Source organism: Triticum aestivum, chromosome 4B, assembly GCF_018294505.1.
Source record: "Triticum aestivum cultivar Chinese Spring chromosome 4B, IWGSC CS RefSeq v2.1, whole genome shotgun sequence".
NCBI lineage: Eukaryota > Viridiplantae > Streptophyta > Magnoliopsida > Poales > Poaceae > Triticum > Triticum aestivum.
The window spans coordinates 651,606,218-651,624,967 of NC_057804.1; the positions used below are offsets into that span (position 1 = coordinate 651,606,218).

An 18,750-nucleotide genomic window follows, 5' to 3' on the forward strand; every position below is an offset into this window, starting at 1 on the left:
TTTTGTAACTTCTCCATTCGCAACAACTACTATAACATATGCCATGTATAATAGGACCAGCTGTTGGTCTACATATCACGACGCTTCCTTCTTGAAGCCAGTCTGCCTGCCAAACTGAAAATTCATGGATACAGTCACTGGAACCGATCCCGCACTACAACAAAAGCATGTGTTTTGATTGATCTGCCAAGGCAGCCAGGCAATTTAAAAAAAAGGGTACATTCATAGGTCAGCCAGATGAAACACTCTAGAAATAACAAAGGACATTGTTGCCCGAGCAGCGTTGGAATACTTTTGTGCTCACTATAACATCATTATCAGTGATCATGACTATCATGCATTTGAAGTTGCAAAGAGAAACATGTTTTCAATGCAAGAGAAGGTATGCATAACACTGGAAATTCATCATGACACGTCGGCAGATAACCGCTCAACAAAATGAATTCACAAGACAGGACAAGCTCCTAGCAATGATATGCAACAATTTCTTCGACATCATACCAATACATATCCATCCTCGACAAACTTGAGATCCATTATCTCTTGCAATTTAGATCGCATGCAACAATATGCAAAAGCTATATATCACTTCATCACAGGCACCAATCCTGTAGGAGGCTGCACTAATGACCGAAGCTACAAATAAATGTAATGCTTTTAGTTTACTACAGAGGTGTTAACGTGTATTTTCCATTTTATAAGATGTAGCATTCATGCTAATCTATACTACTATTAATCTATACTACTATTAAAAGAGCAAACATGAATTCCCCTAGAGACACACCACAAAGTGTACACAGGATTATCAGAGGCGTTAGATCAATCCAACTAAATAGCATCTAACAGTCCATATTACATCAAGGGTCTGCTACGCACATGAACGTCCCAGATTAAATGTTCTGCCAAGCAGACTGCCCGACGCACCGGTTGGTCCTCAATTAACGGGATAGGGGGTTTCTATCCCGTAATTTTCTCTCTGCCCTCACAACACGTCGTCTCTCTGCTACCCCACAGACGCGTGCGCAGATCGCCGCCACCGCCCGCCGCTCCTCCTCTGTTGTCTGCTGCCCTATGGACGTGAGCGCGGATCGACGCTGCCGTTGTCCCTTGTCCGCTCCTCTTCTGCTACCCCAAAGACGCAAACACGGGACTCAGTCGCCGCCGTCCGCTCCTCTACTGCCCCAATGACGCGAGCACAGACCGCCGTCGCCACTTGCCTCTCCTACACTGCCCCATGGATGCGAGCGAGAGTCTCCGGCGCCACCGTCGGCTTCACCTCTGCTGGCCCACGGACATGAGCGCGGGGCGCCGTGGCCGCCTGCTGCTCTCCTCTGCTGACCAACGGATGCGAGCGCGGGCTGCCGCCGTCGCCATGTTGACGCCCTCGCCACCAAGCCAGCAAACTTTGATCAGGTACAAACTTCGATCAGAATTTTCTTTAAGACTTTACCTCAACATCAAGCCGCCGGCTTGGTGTAGGAAGTTAGCTGACGGGAAACAAACCTAGGTGGCTCATACTCTGTAGCAAGGAAAGCAATCTGGTTTCATGGAACACTGACTCTCCCCACATATTCAATTATTAGGAGTACCGTAATTAGAAGAATCTGCGCTTGAGACAACAAAATAATATTGACCAAAATGATGGACATCAGTCAAAGTTCACCTCGTGGCAGATTTGGGTCAAAATTCATAAATACAAAGAGTAACATAAAAAACATGACTACAATTGTACTCCTATTTCTTAATATACCGAGTAAACAAAATGCAATGGCCTATAATATAGAGTTTATGTGCTTTGCATGAAACAGAATGCATGTCACTGAACATATCTCTATTCTCTAATATGTTCTGTTATTATATAAGCACATAATTGGGAGGATTGACATCCAACTTGGCTAAATGAAAGAATTAGCAAACATAATTTAGGAGATGCCTATCTTTTGTAGCATGGAAGTCAGATAGTCAACAAGTTCTATATCAAAAGACCCTGAGCATGGAAGACAGAAAAAGTGACATCCCAACTGATAATAGGAAAAGGTAGACAGCATACACGAAACGGTAGAATCGGCTCCTCCACTCATGCTTCTCTGAATTTCTACTTGCTAAATCCAGAACATGCTTCTCTGAATTTCTACAACCTAAGTTCAGTAGATGCTTCTCTGAATGTTGGCTTGCCAATTGGTATTGTATTGTAGACTTGAGAGTACTGTATGAAGTCTATTTGTGCCAATGGATTGCCACATTTTTATGTTAGTTTTAAGCCATTTGAATGAAATGACTACAAAATCTCTATGACAATCTACGACTAATCATTTTGTGCAAATAAAAATCAGTACATGCTTCTCTATATATCTGAAATACAATTAAGCAAAATTTGTTCTTATATGTTGGCCTGCCAATTGGTATTGGGTACCATGCATTAATGTTTTTCAAATGCTTAATCCAAGTGCCACTTCTGTACTCAATAAGGTGAACTTTTGTTTAAATAACTAAATGTTGGTTTGCCGAAGTTTTATTCTGATCGAATTCTGGTACTTACATTGTATGTTTACCAACATTACATATGGCCAGGCAATCATTTGGGCTATTTATGTAGCAATTCATCAGACTCAGCAATCGAGTAAACGCAGTTAAAGAGTAAGGTATGTATATATTTTTGGCAATTTAATTCCTTCTTCCACATTGTATGATGTCAAGTTTCGGACATAGTTATATATATGATTTACTGTTGTAGGTTGTAGTGTTGGCACGAAGAATCGTAATACGAATTTAATGACTATCGTGCCTTACTGTCAAGATGAATAACGGCCGACTCAGATATTCTTTGAGTATGTTTCTCCTAAAGCTAACTTACCAATGTTTAGTGCAGATGCTGATAACTTTTCAGTTTGTTTCAAAGTTGTGTAGTTCAGATTCCGAAATTTTGTGTATGATTTATAGAAGATGCTATGTAAGATGATGACAGCATACTCTGTACACGTGAGTTCAGCATGGTTCGATGATGTATGATTTTTTTTAAAGAAAACCATGACTACAAGGACCTACAACAAACCTAAGTCTGCACAAGGTAAAAATCAAAGTGGACTTCACCTCTTGATCATTTCTCAAATTTCCAAAATGAGATGTACAAGACTTTCTTATTTACTTGATTTGCTATTTACCCAGGGTAAATAAATATATCACCAACTCTTACCTACTTGGACCTTATAGATCCTGAAGATTTTCTTGGAGACAGGTCAAAAAGCAGATCCAAAAGAATTAAAAGAAGGACACGAGATATTAAAAAGAAGACACGAGGCAAAGGATAATAACAAAGCTACATCTCCTTTCTAAATTGAAAGCGCACTCCATCTAAGACACCCGTGGCCATATCACCTGGTATGTCCATTTTTTCTGTTCTTTATGATGTAGCAGTCACAAGTATAATCATATCTATGATCAATTCTTTCTGACAGATTTTCACACTGCGGAGAAGCCCACTGGGCAATCTGCTGTCACTCAACTACGATACACACCAGCTGCGGAAGGTGATGTTTTTAAGTTCAATGGTTTGAGTTTATGAAACAAATGGTTGCCCAGTTGCTTGTGCTGTTTGCAACACAAGCATATAGAGCTAAAATTATCAACCACCGGAGAAAGCGATTTTCTGAGACATCACCATCAGAAGAGACTAACTGGAAAAACCAAACTCTTAAAAAGGCTGCAAGCGAAGAGAACGTACCTCAATATGAGGTTGCTTGCTATTATGAAAGCGAGGTGCACTTGGTGTGTATACATCATCCAGTGAATCCAAGCTTGCTTCCCTTCACATATGCACAAGAAGTGTACACAAAAATCTAGCAATCAAGGAACATTTGACAATCACAATTAGACTAAGCAAGGAAGATGTACCTGCACTGTAGCTAAAACACTAGAACCATAACTGCATACTGTACCTGTCCCATAGTTGATTGACTTGATTCTGTCAGAGCTAAACCTGCATGCATTTTGATAATAGTTAGACGAAAAAAATATTATTTACATAGCATTCATTTGAGTTACAGAAGCTATGCAAATCCATGTTGGTTGCCTCAACGATCAGGAAATTTTCCAGTACTGCAGCCCCATGGAATGCATTGTTATATATATGTTCTTTTTCATGCCACGAAACTGTTGTTCAGATAAACAACAATGCATCTTGTCAGAAATGAGAAAAAAGATTAGCTAGAGCATCCTGAATTACATTTAAGAATGTTCAGACCAAGCAAGACTAATCAAATATGCCTTATTGGTATGGCATTATATAGAGATATTATGTAGTCACTGAATAAACTACAAATAAGTTCCAACTTAAGACTGCAATTGTACCAGTGTAAAAGAGCAGTTTCCACAGACTATAGAATTGCATGAGCAATGGATTACATCAAAACATTTCTGATTATTAGATCACGCTTACGCACAATAGCTAAAGCGGCCAAGGCATAGGCTTCTGGCGGCCATCGTGCGAGGCGCGGCGTCAAGGCGCAAGCACCGCCATCGGACGGAGCCGAATCGAGCAGAGGCGGGATGACGAAATACCAGTCACGCGTGAGGTGGCCAGGTGGGGAGGGCATCGACCATCCACTCTGGAGCATGTGGTACTTGGCCACGGTGAGGCTCGCAACACGCCCAACCCATCGGAGCACGGCGTCCTAGCCGGCGCTCCTCGGCGCTTGCTCCGATTCTGCGTCTTGTCCCGCGGGAGGAGGAGCCTCCGACGGGTGTCATTTTTTTATCAAGTCAGTCAAGGAGTGCTTTAGGTTGTGAATAATATAAAGAACCCATTGGAAGTTAAATTTTAATTCAAATTATTAAGATTTTGGATATTCTTTACTGAATAATACAGTATAGTATGAAGCTATAGAAAATATAGGATATCCATTTGGGCTCCCAGGAGCACGTTCTCCGCGCATGAAAAATTATTTTTGGAATGTCATAAAATCCCCCAAAAAAATATTCAGTCACATATTTTCATGGTTTGTCGATTTAAAAAATTGTTGTGTGTGTGAATCGTACATTGCACTCTCATGCTTAAACCGTTAGGCCCATGATACCCTATTTGGGTGGGGGAACTAAATAAAAATCAATTCGATAAAAAATCAACTTCAGGAGTAAATAGATTTTTAAAAACATGTGTTATATTTGAGAGACGTGCGTTGCACGTGCATGCTTACTAGTAATAATATATCCTCCTCAAGTTGCCGATTTACCGTGTTTGGTCTTAGTAGAAATGTATCAAGATGTGCTCCATGTTCCTTAATATGCACCAAGCATAGTGACGATAAATGTATCATTTTCAGTTTGCTTCTGTGCATGCCTTTCTTTTTTATGATCACAATCTTATTCATATACTTCTCTTCAAAGTAAAATATATAGCATGTAACAAGGACGACATTTACAACCATGACGTATCGGCAGGGCGCAGCGTGTCGCCGCGCGGGCATTGCTAGTATATATGTACTGTCAGCCATGGGATCCATCTAATGATTTGGCGTGTATTTAAGGCACGAACCGAAGCTGCAAGGGAATAATCAACACACTTAGTAAATCAGTTCAAAACTTCAAATATATTTAAGGTGCAGATCCATTTGGATTGGTCTCTTGAATGGAATGGACAATGCTGTACAGAAGACTACCTTTTCTACACTACTATTAAACAAGAGAACTTGGCGGACGAAAACTGTGCCGGACCCACGCTCGCACAAGATTGAAACGGTTCCACCAATTCTGTTCACGTCCTAACAACAAAATGGCTAAACTACGGAAAATTAGCCATAATTAACGGCAATTAAACACGTCCGCCTAACAACAAGTGGCTAAACTTACGGGAATCAGATGGATCTTCCTGCCCTTGCCCACCCGGAAGTACGTCGCAGCCGCAGAGGCTGTCCTGCGCCATCGCAGCCATGCACAGCGGACGACGACCGCGCCGAAGAGCTTCTCGCGAACGCAGGTGCGAACAGTTCCATCCCAGTTAATCTCAGTGTCTTTCTTCGATGTCGCTGTTCAAACGCACACTGCAGTGAGACATCGGCGCCGCAAGCCACTGTTGCGCCGTCGCCGCCCAGCCAGTTTTGGCCATCGCCCCCTTCCGCGGCCGACGATGTAGGCGCCGACGAACTCCTCAGGCAACGCACTTGCCTGCACCAAAGGAACATGGTATGATTTTACAGGATATTCAATTGGGTTAACTTGATGGGGCCGACCAATTCCTGATTTTACACAAAATTCTATTTAACATATATGTGTGTTCTTCATTTGCTTCCCTAATCCCTGTCAAATTTGCATCCTTATAACAATGTTCTTCACTCTCAAATTTGCATATTTACAACAATGTGCTGATCAATGCATCATTTTTGTGCAAACCATAATAGATCTACCTCCTGTAACTTCAACATGAATTTTAACAAAAACTTCATGCTGGAGCCCTCCATCATATTGTTTTAACAGTATATTATTCGAATCTATATGACTGAATGAATAAAACCCAGTCAGTATGATCTATTTGTAACCCGATCCAAGAGAGTGTGGAAGAAAACCCAGTCCAAGAATATGCATTTTTCTGTACATAAATGAGGTCATCTTCTATTATCAAATTTGCATATTAGATGGCTGCGGGATAAGTATTGCATGATAAACAAAAATATGAAACCAAACATATAGGCTCGGAAACACTTTGGATTTTACAAGAGAAGATCTACTAAAGTAAATTCAGGTAGAATCAATGGCGGAGCTAGGATTTGGAAACAGGATAGTCCTCCAAAATTATGTCGTTTCAGTTACAGAGAAGCTTTGATGTATCACAGTAGTCCAACTGATGCATTCAACAAATAACTGGAATATTCACAAATTATGTGAGTAAGTACCTGATCATTTTGGCCAAACCAAACCCAAGACTATCATGAAGTAAACCTGTCAATTACTTCTTTTGTACAACGCTGAAAAGCTTCGGGATGAGTATTGAAAACCTGTCAATGTGTATGGCAGGCAGGTATGCATCCCCATTCCCATCTTTGTGTTTATTCCAGAGTCCCAAAAATATAGGATGGAACGAATTCCATGACTCTTAGATAGTTAGATGGTCTTCAAAATACATTTCTTGTAAGCCTGCAAAAGCACTTCTGTTTTAACAGGGGGTCCGGGACAACAAGAAATATATCTAAAAGGTTGTGCTATATCATGAATAACACTTGTGCAGCTGCCGTAAGTAGTACTGAAGATGCCAGAGATGTTTATGGACTTCTAATAAGGCAAGTTATTCCAAGAAAGGAAATTTTTGAGGTGATAAACTCTTTGAGCCAACCATCGTCCTCTATATGAGAACCATACCATCATCATTCTTCAAACTGTATTATCCTACAGTCATACATGCTTATCCTATTGTATTATCGTACTATGCTTCTCTTGATCCTCTTTGATTTTCTATAAACCTCGCATTTGTAAACTTAACCCTGCACATCTAAGAACATGTGTTCATTTTTCAAAATAGAAGTAAATTTCTTTGGCAGGATCAAGCCAAATCAACCTCATCTGTCTTGGTCCCTATCCCCCCTAGCCACCTAGAATTCTAATCCACCAATCAATCAGCTTTATCGTAGCATGGTTGCCTGAAGAATATTAACTAACTAGAATCCCCACTCATAACAGTTGCTGCAACTAAGTTAAGAAAGTCTAATCGAACAACTTACTCCAAGATTAGGCAGACCAAAATAGGATCACCCCAACTTCTAATTTTTCTCCCCTATTCTAAAATGACTCTCATGCTTAAACCTAGAGTACTGAGCTACATATGTACTATACAGGAATGGATAGCAATTAGGGATTAGCAGAAGTGGGTAATGGGGAGTAACTCAAATCAGAAATAAGCAGATATGAAAGCTGAAGTGGGGAATGGATTTTCTAATGGCGCCGGCTTGCACTTGGAGGGGACCAGCCACCGCGGCACTGCTGCCGTATCTGGGCAGGGCAGGGCACAGCAAAGGGTTGTGCGAGCCGCCGACGGGCGAGATGGAGAGGAAGGCACCGGGCGCGGAGGTTGCGACGCATGATTTCCACGCCCGCCGATCTGATGGAGACGAGTCCCGCGCCTCTGCGTCGGCCTTCGCCCCGCACCCAACGACCATGCCGAGCTCGAGCGGATCCTCGGGCACTTCGGCGACTGATTCGACGAGGAGGGGCTGAGAAGAGTGGGGAGAGTGCGAGTCCTCGCGCCGGCGGTGGGGACGAAGAGGAGGGGCGGCCCGAGGAGGTAGAGAGCTCTGGGCTTGTGCCATGGAGAGTAGTGGGGAGATAGTGAATGGATAAGGGTGGGGAAGGTAGGTGACGATGTGAGGAGAACTATGAGGGAGAGTCAGGTGTGTCCTTTTTTGAGCCTTTTTCGTTTCTTTTCTTTTTTGAGTTTGTTTTTTAGCGTCGGTGTTGTCCAATTCATTTTTTTATCAATAGACTTTTTGTCACTTAGAGCATCTCCAATAGCATGTGCATATTTGGATGTCTATATATTCATATAGACAATGGTCTAAAAAGATTCCCGCATATACACGTCCAGTTTTGCATTAGAATGTCTATATACAGGGACCATGACAGGTGGGCCGTCGCTGGGGAAAGGAAGAAATCATGACTGCAGCTGAGTTTAGACAACGCCTTCACATTGTCCAGGCGTGGACATTGTCGAGGTCGATATAGAGGATGTGTATATTTGGACGACCATATAGACAAGCTGTTGGACGCCTGTTTTGAGCTCACGTCGTGGAAAACGAGTATAGACATCCGTATAGAGAAGCTATTGAAGATGCTCTTAGTTTGTACTCCCTCGGTAAAGAAATATAAGAGTGTTTATATTACTACTTTAATGATTTAAACGCTCTTATATTTCTTTACGGAAGTAGTATTTAGCATTGTACTTTGTCCAATTGTTTTTTTATCAAGTGTGTACAATTTGACTATGTGGGTGTGATAGTTTGATAAAGTCACAAGGGGTTAAAAAGTATTCAATCACAATTATTTTGAAAGTTTTATAAAACTAATAAGATTTTTATCAGTGCTTATTATTGAACATATCAAAATTTCATAATCATGCAACTTGTGGTTTCTGGATGTTAAATTTCATGAAGTACCTAATGAGAGATATTTTGTTCGACACTCATATTTTGCTATATAGGATGATTCATTGCCAGCCATATAAAGGTTCTGATTTTGAATTACGTCAAGTTTAGTTCAATTTTAATTGTGCTTACATTTTCTTCAGCATTATTTTTGTTGTTAATTTTGATATTGATGCCATGAATTTGTTTATCCAGTTTTACAAGTTTTTGTTAAGACATCTGAACACTCTTATGTTTGGCAGTGAGTGTTTCTGGAAGTGTTAAGGGTCATCAAAAAATATTTTATTATACTAACACTTGAATAGGATTATATAACACTAACACTTATGTAAGGTTTTTCACTTTTTATGATACCCAAGTGGCGAAAATAATGAGGAGAGAAACATTGAAATCCTTGTGGAGGACCTCCAATTCCTAAAAGGATGACCTTCGTATTTTCTTGATTTTACCGCCTACTTCCAAGTTGGAAAATGTGTTCAAGTAGGCTGGACCTTGGATGTCTGTCCAGTGAATCTTGCCTTGTGCATCAAGACGTGTGTCTTCTTTCAAGGATGATTGGGAAAGTCAATTTTAAGCATTGTTTACGTTATGCAAATCAAGCGGCACATGTGCTAGCTAATTATAGTTACTGTAATAAAGTGTCTATTAGTTAGACTGACGAGCCTCCAGATTGTCTGGTGAGTAAACTCGTAGAAGATGTATCCTTGTCGTTTCATCAATAAAGCTAGCCATGATGGCCTTTCATAAAGAAACATGCGTTTTCTTTCAAGGAAATCAGCAACATATTCAAGTGTCCCGTCAAGATTGTGGGGCCTTGGAGAAGACACCCATGAGATATTTGGTGGTGGTGCATGTTTTATTGAGGAAGTTTTGCTCTGCTTAGATGAACCAGACTTAGGTCTTGCTAGATGTATTGGGGAATTGGACATTTGAGTTAAAGATATAAAAAATGAATTAATAAAATCGAAATTCATGTGATATTATTTTGTCATATCATTTACCTCTCATGTTACTTTGGAACCTTATTAGTTGATTATGTAATTTTAGTAATGTTACATGATTTTTCTAAGTTTTGAATTACTATGTTATGTCATTGAATTGTAATGTTATATTGTGATTTATTTTCTGCCTTGCATGTTTGAAATGTAAAGTACAAATGTATGTGTTAATGAAGACGTGTGTTGCACGTGCACGCTTACTAGTGGTATATAAGAGGCAAAGTATTTTTTTTCTCCGTTTCAAAAGAAAAAGAGGCAATTTGCAAAAAAAAGAAAAGAGGCAAAGTTTTTGAAAGCCCTTGCATCATCACAGCTTGTTTTATGTTTATTTTACAGTGCCAAAATGGCCATGTGGCATTCCTGTCGCTGGTCCAGGCTCAGCAACAAGTGCCACGTCTGCTCTCACGACGCCATCTTTGCACGGAACACCGTGCTGGAGAAGTCTGCGAGCTGGTCAGCTATGGGCAAAGAAACACTCACGAAGAAACCTGCCTCTTTCTCTTTCTTTCCCCTTCGGCGTGCCCGATTCCCGGCTGTGGACAGGCACAGGGGCTTCACGGGGCGTTGGTCAGGCCACTTCCTCGTCGACCATAGCGCCGATTTCTTGCATTTCGTCTATGGTCAGTCATTCGAAGTGAATCTGGAGGCGTCCCTGCCTTTTCTTGTTCTTCTTGGAGAGGACGATCACCTCTTTCTGTTCCTGAACAAGAACATGATGCCCTTCAGCATGCCTTCTCCGTGGTTTGCCTCAGGACCGGCGACCTTCTGAGATGATGTGAATAGGTGATGTTTGCCTCGGGAGAAGGCATGTCGGTTGGGACTTGGGACTTTGGAGGTCTGCTTCTGTATGATGTGAATAGGGTGATGTTTTCTTCTCTCCTATGTTATTTGTTCTAAAATGGAAATGCGTGCAGCAGTGTAAATTTGTTTTGTAAAAGTAAATTTTTTATGTCCTATCGCTAGGTAAAGTAAGATCAACATGTACATCTGTATGTAAAAGAAGTAAAGAACTGGTTCCGCCTGGCTATTATTAGTACAACATTGCAAACTATGGCCTAAATATTCGGATTAACAGTTCATTTGTATAAAGTTTAATGCTTACCATTTCAGACAAGCAGGATCAGTAGAACAAGCTAGTTTCAATCACACATCCCTGATTTTTTCTTGAACAAATGGAAATAGCCCTGCGTTTTTTGAACAATTAGGGGGGTGGGGGAGCAACCCCACCTCAATATGTTACTCAAAAGAAAGAGTACAATGAGAGGTGAGGAAAAGGCGCAAAGACATGGCGGCGTCCCTGTTAATCGGGTCTTTGAACCAAAAGCCCCAAACCGTGAAATCAGAGATTACATTCTGTGAGGTATCCGTAGCCGAATGAATCTCTGAGTGAAACACCTGGGCATTACGCATTACGGGTGTCCCAGAGTTTCCAAAGGGCGGCGAGAACGACGTGGGCCAAAGGTTGATGTCGAGGCCACCCAGAGTGGCAGTATCCCAAAGGTGCTTGATGTTGGAGCGAGGGTGAAGGCCCAATAGCCGCCAAACCTAGACCTCCCTAGGGAATGAGATGACCATGTGCGAGGCATCCTCGAAGTGGTGGGCACATCTCGGGCAGGAGGAGTCGGAGGCGATGGTCTTGTGATGCAAGTCCGCCTTCGTGTTGAACCTATCCCTGAAAAGAGGCAGCCCAAAATCTTGACCTTGATAGTTGCCTTGGCACTCCAAATGCGGTCGGCGTGGAAATCAAGCTCGTCGGCGGAGGAGAGCAGGGAGTAGGCGCACCTCGCATAGAACAACATCCTGCAAAAAAGATTGAACAACAGCAAAGCTCGACATTTATATATAGAAGAAATGAATTGACCAAAAAACGGATACAACCGAGCAATACACACCAGCCCCGAGGCTGGATACCAGTCAAGTCGGCAACTCCGCCTCCCAAGTGACCGGAATCGACACCCTACAACACGACTTGAAGCCGCCAACCCAGCATACAAAGAACACATCCACATCGGTCCTGGGCCCGGTCACCAGCCGAGCCGATGACTTTGCCACCCAAGTGAGTAGAGCTGACACCCTACATTCTTTTTTTTTCGAGTCAAACAACTCCGTTTGAGGCGACGACTCTGAGCCCCACGCTGGGCCTCAACCAAAGGCCTAGCAGAAACCACGCTGTTCTGGGCCGGATGGTATTCATCGCTCAGTTCGTGCAGCAACGCAGCCCGAGACCATTTCGCGCACCGCCCACGCTGCCAGCCTGGGCCCGCATGGCCGGCTGCCTATAAGGCAACGGCCAGTGCGAGGGGGCCCCACCAGCCAGGAAGCAGCAGAGAGAGGATTCAAATTCCAATTCCTCGGTGTCCCCCCATTCCCCAACACCACCAGTCCACCACCACCGCCACCCAATCCGTCGCTCCCCTCCTCCCCGCCGGCGATCGCCGCCGGGGACCTCCTCGGCGGGGGCCCGCTCCGGGGCCGGGCGATGAAGCTGAAGATCAACAAGGCGTGCGACATCGCCTCCATCTCCGTCCTCCCTCCCCGGTACGCCCAGGCCGATCCGCGCCCAATTCCCCTCCCCTCTCGCCGCCGGCCGCTCCCGTTCGTTCCGAGGCGTGCCTGGTTTAATTCGTGCCCGTGGCGTGTTTTGTTGGTGGTGCAGGAGGACAGGAGGGAGCAGCAGTGGCGGTGGCGGGATGAGCGCGCCTGCTGCTGCTTCCGCGGCGGCGGCGGCGGCCGCGCAGCAGCAGCGGTCCCAGTCGATGTCGCAGAAGTCCTTCTCGCAGGGTGGAGGCGGCGGCTCGTTCTCGCAGGGCGTCGGGGCGTCCTTCTCGCAGGCCATAGGCAGCGGAGGCGCGTCCTTCTCCCAGGCCAGAGGCGCGTCCTTCTCGCAGGGCAGCGGCAGCGGAGGCGCCGCGTTCTCTCAGGGCGGCGGAGGCGGAGGAGCCGCGTTCTCTCAGGGCGTAGGTGGTGGAGGCGCTGCGTTCTCTCAGGGCGGAGGTGGCGGAGGCGCGGCCTTCTCTCAGGGCGGTGGGAACGGAGTTGCGGCCTTCTCTCAGGGCGGTGGAAGCGGAGGCGCGTCCTTCTCCCAGGGCGGTGGCAGCGCGCCGCTCGTGCACGCGCAGTCGCAGCTCTCGCAGGCCTCCCTCGACGCGAACCTCCTCAGCCTCCTCTCGCAGGCTCCCGCGCGCGACCAGGTCTCGTACACATCATCCCTCCTTCTTCTCCAATTGTTGCCGCGTTTGATCCATGATCCATGATCGAGGCCGCGTTTGCTTCTACGGTACCGCTTGGATCACAGGATCAGTGTGTTCGGTGAATTTGTTGGATCAGTGGATCACTAGCATGTCGGGTATGACGGTCTCGTGTCTGTTGCTTGCAGTAGCGAGTTTGCATCGAATTGGTTGGTGTTGGTCACTGTTAATTAGTCGCTTCCACTGAATCTGCTTGTGCTTGTTGGTAGGCTGAAGAAATAGTTTAAATCACTGCAGTGGCCATTTCATTGGGCAAATTAGTGAACCAAGTGTAGTATCTCAATTTGGTGCACGCGAGCATTCATGTACTGCATTTTACTGAAAGTGTAAGGGGAACGACATCCATGTGATCCTTTTCTGCTAGACCCTTTGAAATGGTGATTTTGATCTGTATGATTTGTCGGAATTGACGCCGTTCTGTGCACAGTTAGGCCCTGTTCGGTAGTTATCCACTCCCAGAATCTGTGGAGCGGCCAATCTGCAACTCTACGAATTTGTACTACAGCTCCGCCAACTCCCGGAGCGGAGTTGTGGAGCGGAGCATTACCGAACAGCCCCTTAGTATGCAGTTACGATTTATTCATATTCGGCAATGCAGAGGGAATGCCCAAACCAACAGTTCTTGTCCTAATAAATGTTTGAGTGAGAACAACTATGTTTGTTGTTATATTTGCTTGTTACAGAAGGTGCCTTCCTTCAGAAAAGTTATATAATGTGCACACTGTTTATCTGCTGCCCAATTGTGATCTCCATTCTCTTTTCTTTGGTGACCAGAGATTTGCCTTGCAACAGGACTCGTCGAAGAGGACATCTTCATATCCTGCCAGTTCAGCTTCTTGTGTGCGCGAGGAATCTCAGCTGCAACTGACAAAGATACCAACCAACCCTATCCACCGCTGGAGCCCCTCTCTTCCGGATAGCAGATGTAAACTCAAGCCCTTGCGCCTGACAGAATTTACATTTTATCCATTTTTCTTTTGCGGGAAAGTGCATTTCATTCATCACCATAACAACAGTTCACATGCTCTTCAAGCACACTAATTTTGGTGTTCTGAATAGGTTCACAAAAATTCTCTCATTAACTGGGCATGTAAGGTCAAATAGTACATGCTTTAAACAGATAGTGCACCTGAAGCTGTTCTAAACGTAGACTCTAGATTTATTTTAAGCTGTCACATTGTCATGATATACCTGGAAGTGTATTTCGACTAAAGTGCCAGTTGATGTTGTTTCGACAGGTCAGGTTAATGAAGAAGTTGAGCGCAAATTTCAGCATCTTGCCAGTTCAGTACATAAGATGGGAATGATATTAGACTCAGTGCAAAATGATGTGATGCAGTTAAACAGAGCCATGAAGGAGGCATCACTGGACTGTAAGTAACCCTCTAATTGGTACTCCCTCTGTAAACAAATATAAGAACGTTTAGATCACTGAAGTAGTGATCAAACGCTCTTATATTTCTTTACGGAGGGAGTATTTTAGATCAATAAGGACAATAGTAACTGCTGCTATTTTCTTCATGAGTTCTGCACTCTAATTCTGTTACTTCCCACAAATAGTACATCATCGACTAATGAGAGCATGCATTCACTTTGTTCAGCTGGTAGCATTCAGAAAAAGTTTGCGCTCCTAGAGGACTCTCTAAAGCAAATTGTAAGGATAGTTGCTGGTTCAGTCCTTTTTTCGCTGCTTCTTTTTGCTGAGGCAACAAAGTTTAATTAATCCAAACGTGGTACCACAGCTTAAGGAACAAGATGATCTCAAAGCAGTCGTTGAAGAAATCACAGAAAGTAATCCTGACCAACTGAGTGTTCTCAACTCTCTCGCCAGCAAACAGGATGAGATGTCTTCGTTACTTTCAGTCTTGCCAAACCATGTGCAAGGAGAACTGGGGCAACTGAAGGCTGACATCTTCAGAACTTTCTCAAAGGAGATGGAGGTACTACTGCTAAGATCGACCACTAGCTTTGATACAACTCTGTTAGGTTCACTTGTGTTTGGGAATTCTTCTGATGGCTGGCTTGTGCATATAAGTAATTATCTTTTTTAGAAGAACAGGGAGCCTTTCCCCGGTTCCATTATATTAATGAAACCAAATTCAGATCAGATTCAGTTATTACATAAGCTCACTAAGAGGAGCAGATATAAGTAATTATCTTATCTTGCTGATTTACCACCATGTAAAATTCTCTCTTATGTCCATATGTGTGAGCTTAGTTTCTATGAAGGCGTATATAAGCTGGTTCATACCATTTTCTTCTATATCTTATTTTTCTTTCAGGAAGCGTAATTCCGTTGTCTATTCAAGATATCTAACACTAAAAATTCTCAGTCTACACTAGGGCTTATTTTTTCAGCACTTTACTCCGAAGTTAAAAGATTGCCTTTGAAGAACATGCACAATCTTGTATTTCATGTGGCATGCTAAGACCCCATCACTTCACATACTAGAGTAAAGCAACTAATGCGGGTTTTGCTGACCTTTGCCTATTTGTATCTGGACAGGGGATGGTTAGAGCTGTCAGATCTGTTGATACCAGGTTTGACCAGATGCAAATGCTGGCAGTACGTGTACTTGTCACTCAACTAATTGAATTAGCAAGCCTTTCAGTACTTTTCTCCTCTCATTCTGTTTCCCTTTATTTGCTGAAGAACCAGACAAGAGTAGCAAACGGAAGCCCCCTGATGATGCAGACACCAGTAGCCTATGGAAGCCCCCTGATGAACCAGACAACAGTAGCAGATGGAGGCCCCCTGATGAACCAAGGACCAGTGGCAGATGGGAGGCCGCGGAAGAAACAAAGGCCAGCGGCAAATGGAAGGTCCCAGAGGAAGAAGCTAACACCTGTAGCAAATGGAAGGCCCCAGAGGAAGAAACAAAGACCAGTAGCAAACGGAAGGCCCCAGAGGAACCAAAGACCAGTACCAAATGGAAGGCCCCAGGTGAAACAAGCAGAGACAGCAGATGCAAGTCCGCAGATGAACCAGAAACCCGAGGCAAATGGAGAGGCCCTGATGAACCGAGTAGTACCAGTAACACAAGCGTAATCTTCTAACCTCAGCTTCTTACATATCCAAGTTGTTAGATAACTACTAGTATGCATTGCTGTAGTATGGGGCATCAGTGTGAAAATTGTCTTGATGAAAAATCGAAACGCAAACTGAACCTATAAATCTTGAAATCCTCAAGAGGGGAAAGCTTAGATACTCTCATGCCGCTCCAAAAGGGGTATTAAACTTGTCTTCTTTTTCATGACAAAGCTAGTTAATTCTGGCAATGGAAATCTTGAAATGTCCAGTATTCTAATGCTTGTACAGTAGAGTGTTATCTCTGTTTTGACAGCAAGATCAGATTGGTGTGTTTCAGTTATATTGCCTCCACTTTGCTTCAGTTCTCCCTGTTCCTGTTTGGTTCGAGATTCTACTACTACTAATGAGGCTTGTTTGTCTGTCAGTGTCAGTGCCAGCGCTCCTGCACCCTTGGTTTACCACAGGAAGACAGAAGGTGTGAAGCCAAATGTGGAGAAGGGGATGGCAAAGGCCGCCACAGAAGCGCGGAAATTGGACGGCTCAGGCGACAGCAGGCCGGCGCCACCTAAAGAGCAAGAGCTGGCGATTCAGAAGGACAATGAAGAGGCGCCCATCAACAAGGTAACCCGCGCCGCAACCTTGCTCGTTTCTAGCTTGACCAAACAACCGTAAATGCTATCAGAGATGAGATCGCCTAACACAATGCTGCTATCTAGCTAAATTGTTATGGTTTGACCTGAAAGAACAACACCACTGATGAACTGAAACAATTGCCCTGAAAGAAGAACTTGACTGGTTAACCGAGTCATTTTGTCCTGAAAGAAGAACATGAATGATTTACTGCCTGAATTTACGCGATCATGCTTGCTGCCGCTGCTTCATGAATGCTCTGTAGTTTAGTTTGCCCCTGTTGATCAATCAAGTGGTAATAAACAGTAGGTTGAACTGTGAAGTTGTTGTTGCGGTTATATTTCTGTGCGATGATGATGACGATGATGTTGATGGCTGTTGCGGATGGAATACAAAATGCAGGCGACGTTGACCATTGTCATCGACTCGGATGAGGAGGAGGGGGGCGTCATGCTGAAGGCCGGAGCAGGTAGAGCCAGCCGTGGAACTGAACTGAACTGAACTGAACTGAACTGAACTTCCTTTCTCCCTCTACGCTGCTGTGAATTGTAAACCCATGTGATGTGGGAGTGACTGTGTGTCTGGTGCAGGTGGCGCCGGTGGTGCGGCGGCGGCGGAGGAGGCGGTGGGCGAGGTGGAGGCGCTGGAGATCCTGCGGCGGGCGAGGAAGCGCCGGCGGAGGGAGGAGGCCAGCGCCGCCGCGCTGGACCGCTGCTAGACTGTGTATTCACTAACTAGTACTCCCTCCATTCGGAATTACTTGTCGCAGAAGTGGATGTATTTAGACAAATTTTAGTTGTACATACATCCATTTCCGAGACAAGTAATTCCAAACGGAGGGAGTAGCAGCAACCCAACGGTAGCTATTGGCGTACAGATGCAGAGGCGGGTCGACAGACAGTGGCTTCAGAAGAGAGGTTAGGGGGCGGATTACAGAGGGAGAGGTACAGATTTACTACTAGAGTACACAGCAAGGGCAGATGTTCACGGTACACTGCTGTCACAGTGCCATTTTCATCTGCTGTTCCAGCCTGATGATGGAGCCGTCCGTGCGGTGCGGCCACGTTTTGCTCGTCCCTTGTTTTTTTCTTTTTCTTTTTTTGTATCCTCTGTTCTCGTGTGGTCCGCTAGTTGGCCAGGCAGCCAGCGCAAACAAGGGCCGCTGGCTCTAGAGACTAGACTAGAGAGAGACTAGACTAGACGGGCATGGACATAGACCGACCGCAGTGCAGCCAGCCTAGAGAGAGAGAGGTAGAGGTGGGCCGGTTTGAACGGAGGTCGGTGCCTTTTACGCTGGCAGGCTACGTGTGCCGGCTACACTACGCACTCCATCGATCGCAGCCACAGCACGTACCTGACATGCACGCATAATCAGCAAACCAGGGCAAATATATACTAGAAAGCGAACGGATGTGGTGCGACAGTGGTATCCCAGCCCATCAGGGTTCATTCCTGGATTTATTTCAGGATTTCGGACAATGCGCTTTCAATGAAAGGAGACGTTTTCGTCGACGAGACGCTTATAATGACTTTGTAAGGTGACATGCCGGCTCAGTCTCTCAGAGGTGCTCATAGAGGTAGACGTTTTCGTCGACGAGACGCTTATAATGACTTTGTAAGGTGACATGCCGGCTCAGTCTCTCAGAGGTGCTCATAGAGGTAAGGCGTGTGTTTATAGAGATGAGTGTATGCGCGCATGTATGAGCGCTTGCGTCTGTACT

At 44.5% G+C, this 18,750-nt stretch overlaps 2 protein-coding genes and 1 long non-coding RNA gene across 10 annotated transcripts; 1 reads left to right on the forward strand and 2 right to left on the reverse strand.

The window, feature by feature from the left end:
• Positions 1-808: 808 nt before the first annotated feature.
• LOC123093867 (uncharacterized) lies at positions 809-4,723 on the reverse strand. 5 transcript variants are annotated; one of them, XR_006445621.1, is made up of 4 exons: positions 4,440-4,723; positions 3,936-3,976; positions 3,722-3,836; positions 809-1,403 (listed from the first exon to the last, which is right to left on the reverse strand). XR_006445621.1 is itself a non-coding variant. In XM_044515930.1 (4 exons), exons 1-4 carry the CDS (start codon positions 4,611-4,613, stop codon positions 1,223-1,225), a joined length of 393 nt encoding a protein of 130 aa, XP_044371865.1. In that variant the 5' UTR covers positions 4,614-4,723; the 3' UTR covers positions 809-1,222. The 5 variants fall into 5 exon arrangements, 1 of the variants encoding a protein (XP_044371865.1); XR_006445619.1 differs by having other exon boundaries at positions 809-1,604; XR_006445620.1 differs by adding an exon at positions 1,504-1,604 and having other exon boundaries at positions 3,936-4,723.
• Positions 4,724-5,310: 587 nt separating this feature from the next.
• Positions 5,311-9,136, reverse strand: LOC123093868 (uncharacterized). Of its 2 annotated transcripts, XR_006445623.1 has the most exons (3): positions 6,885-8,360; positions 5,655-6,159; positions 5,311-5,535 (listed from the first exon to the last, which is right to left on the reverse strand). It is a non-coding gene; the product is annotated as an uncharacterized lncRNA (long non-coding RNA). The 2 variants fall into 2 exon arrangements; XR_006445622.1 differs by lacking the exon at positions 5,311-5,535 and having other exon boundaries at positions 5,563-6,159; positions 6,885-9,136.
• A 3,288-nt stretch (positions 9,137-12,424) lies between these two features.
• On the forward strand, positions 12,425-18,106 carry LOC123093870 (protein PAIR1). 3 transcript variants are annotated; one of them, XM_044515931.1, is made up of 11 exons: positions 12,425-12,658; positions 12,777-13,311; positions 14,143-14,293; positions 14,607-14,741; positions 14,970-15,022; positions 15,111-15,308; positions 15,875-15,934; positions 16,022-16,413; positions 16,825-17,020; positions 17,432-17,498; positions 17,620-18,106. In XM_044515931.1, exons 1-11 carry the CDS (start codon positions 12,600-12,602, stop codon positions 17,745-17,747), a joined length of 1,974 nt encoding a protein of 657 aa, XP_044371866.1. In that variant the 5' UTR covers positions 12,425-12,599; the 3' UTR covers positions 17,748-18,106. The 3 variants fall into 3 exon arrangements, with proteins under 3 accessions (XP_044371866.1, XP_044371867.1, XP_044371868.1); XM_044515932.1 differs by having other exon boundaries at positions 16,028-16,413; XM_044515933.1 differs by having other exon boundaries at positions 14,161-14,293.
• Positions 18,107-18,750: the final 644 nt, after the last annotated feature.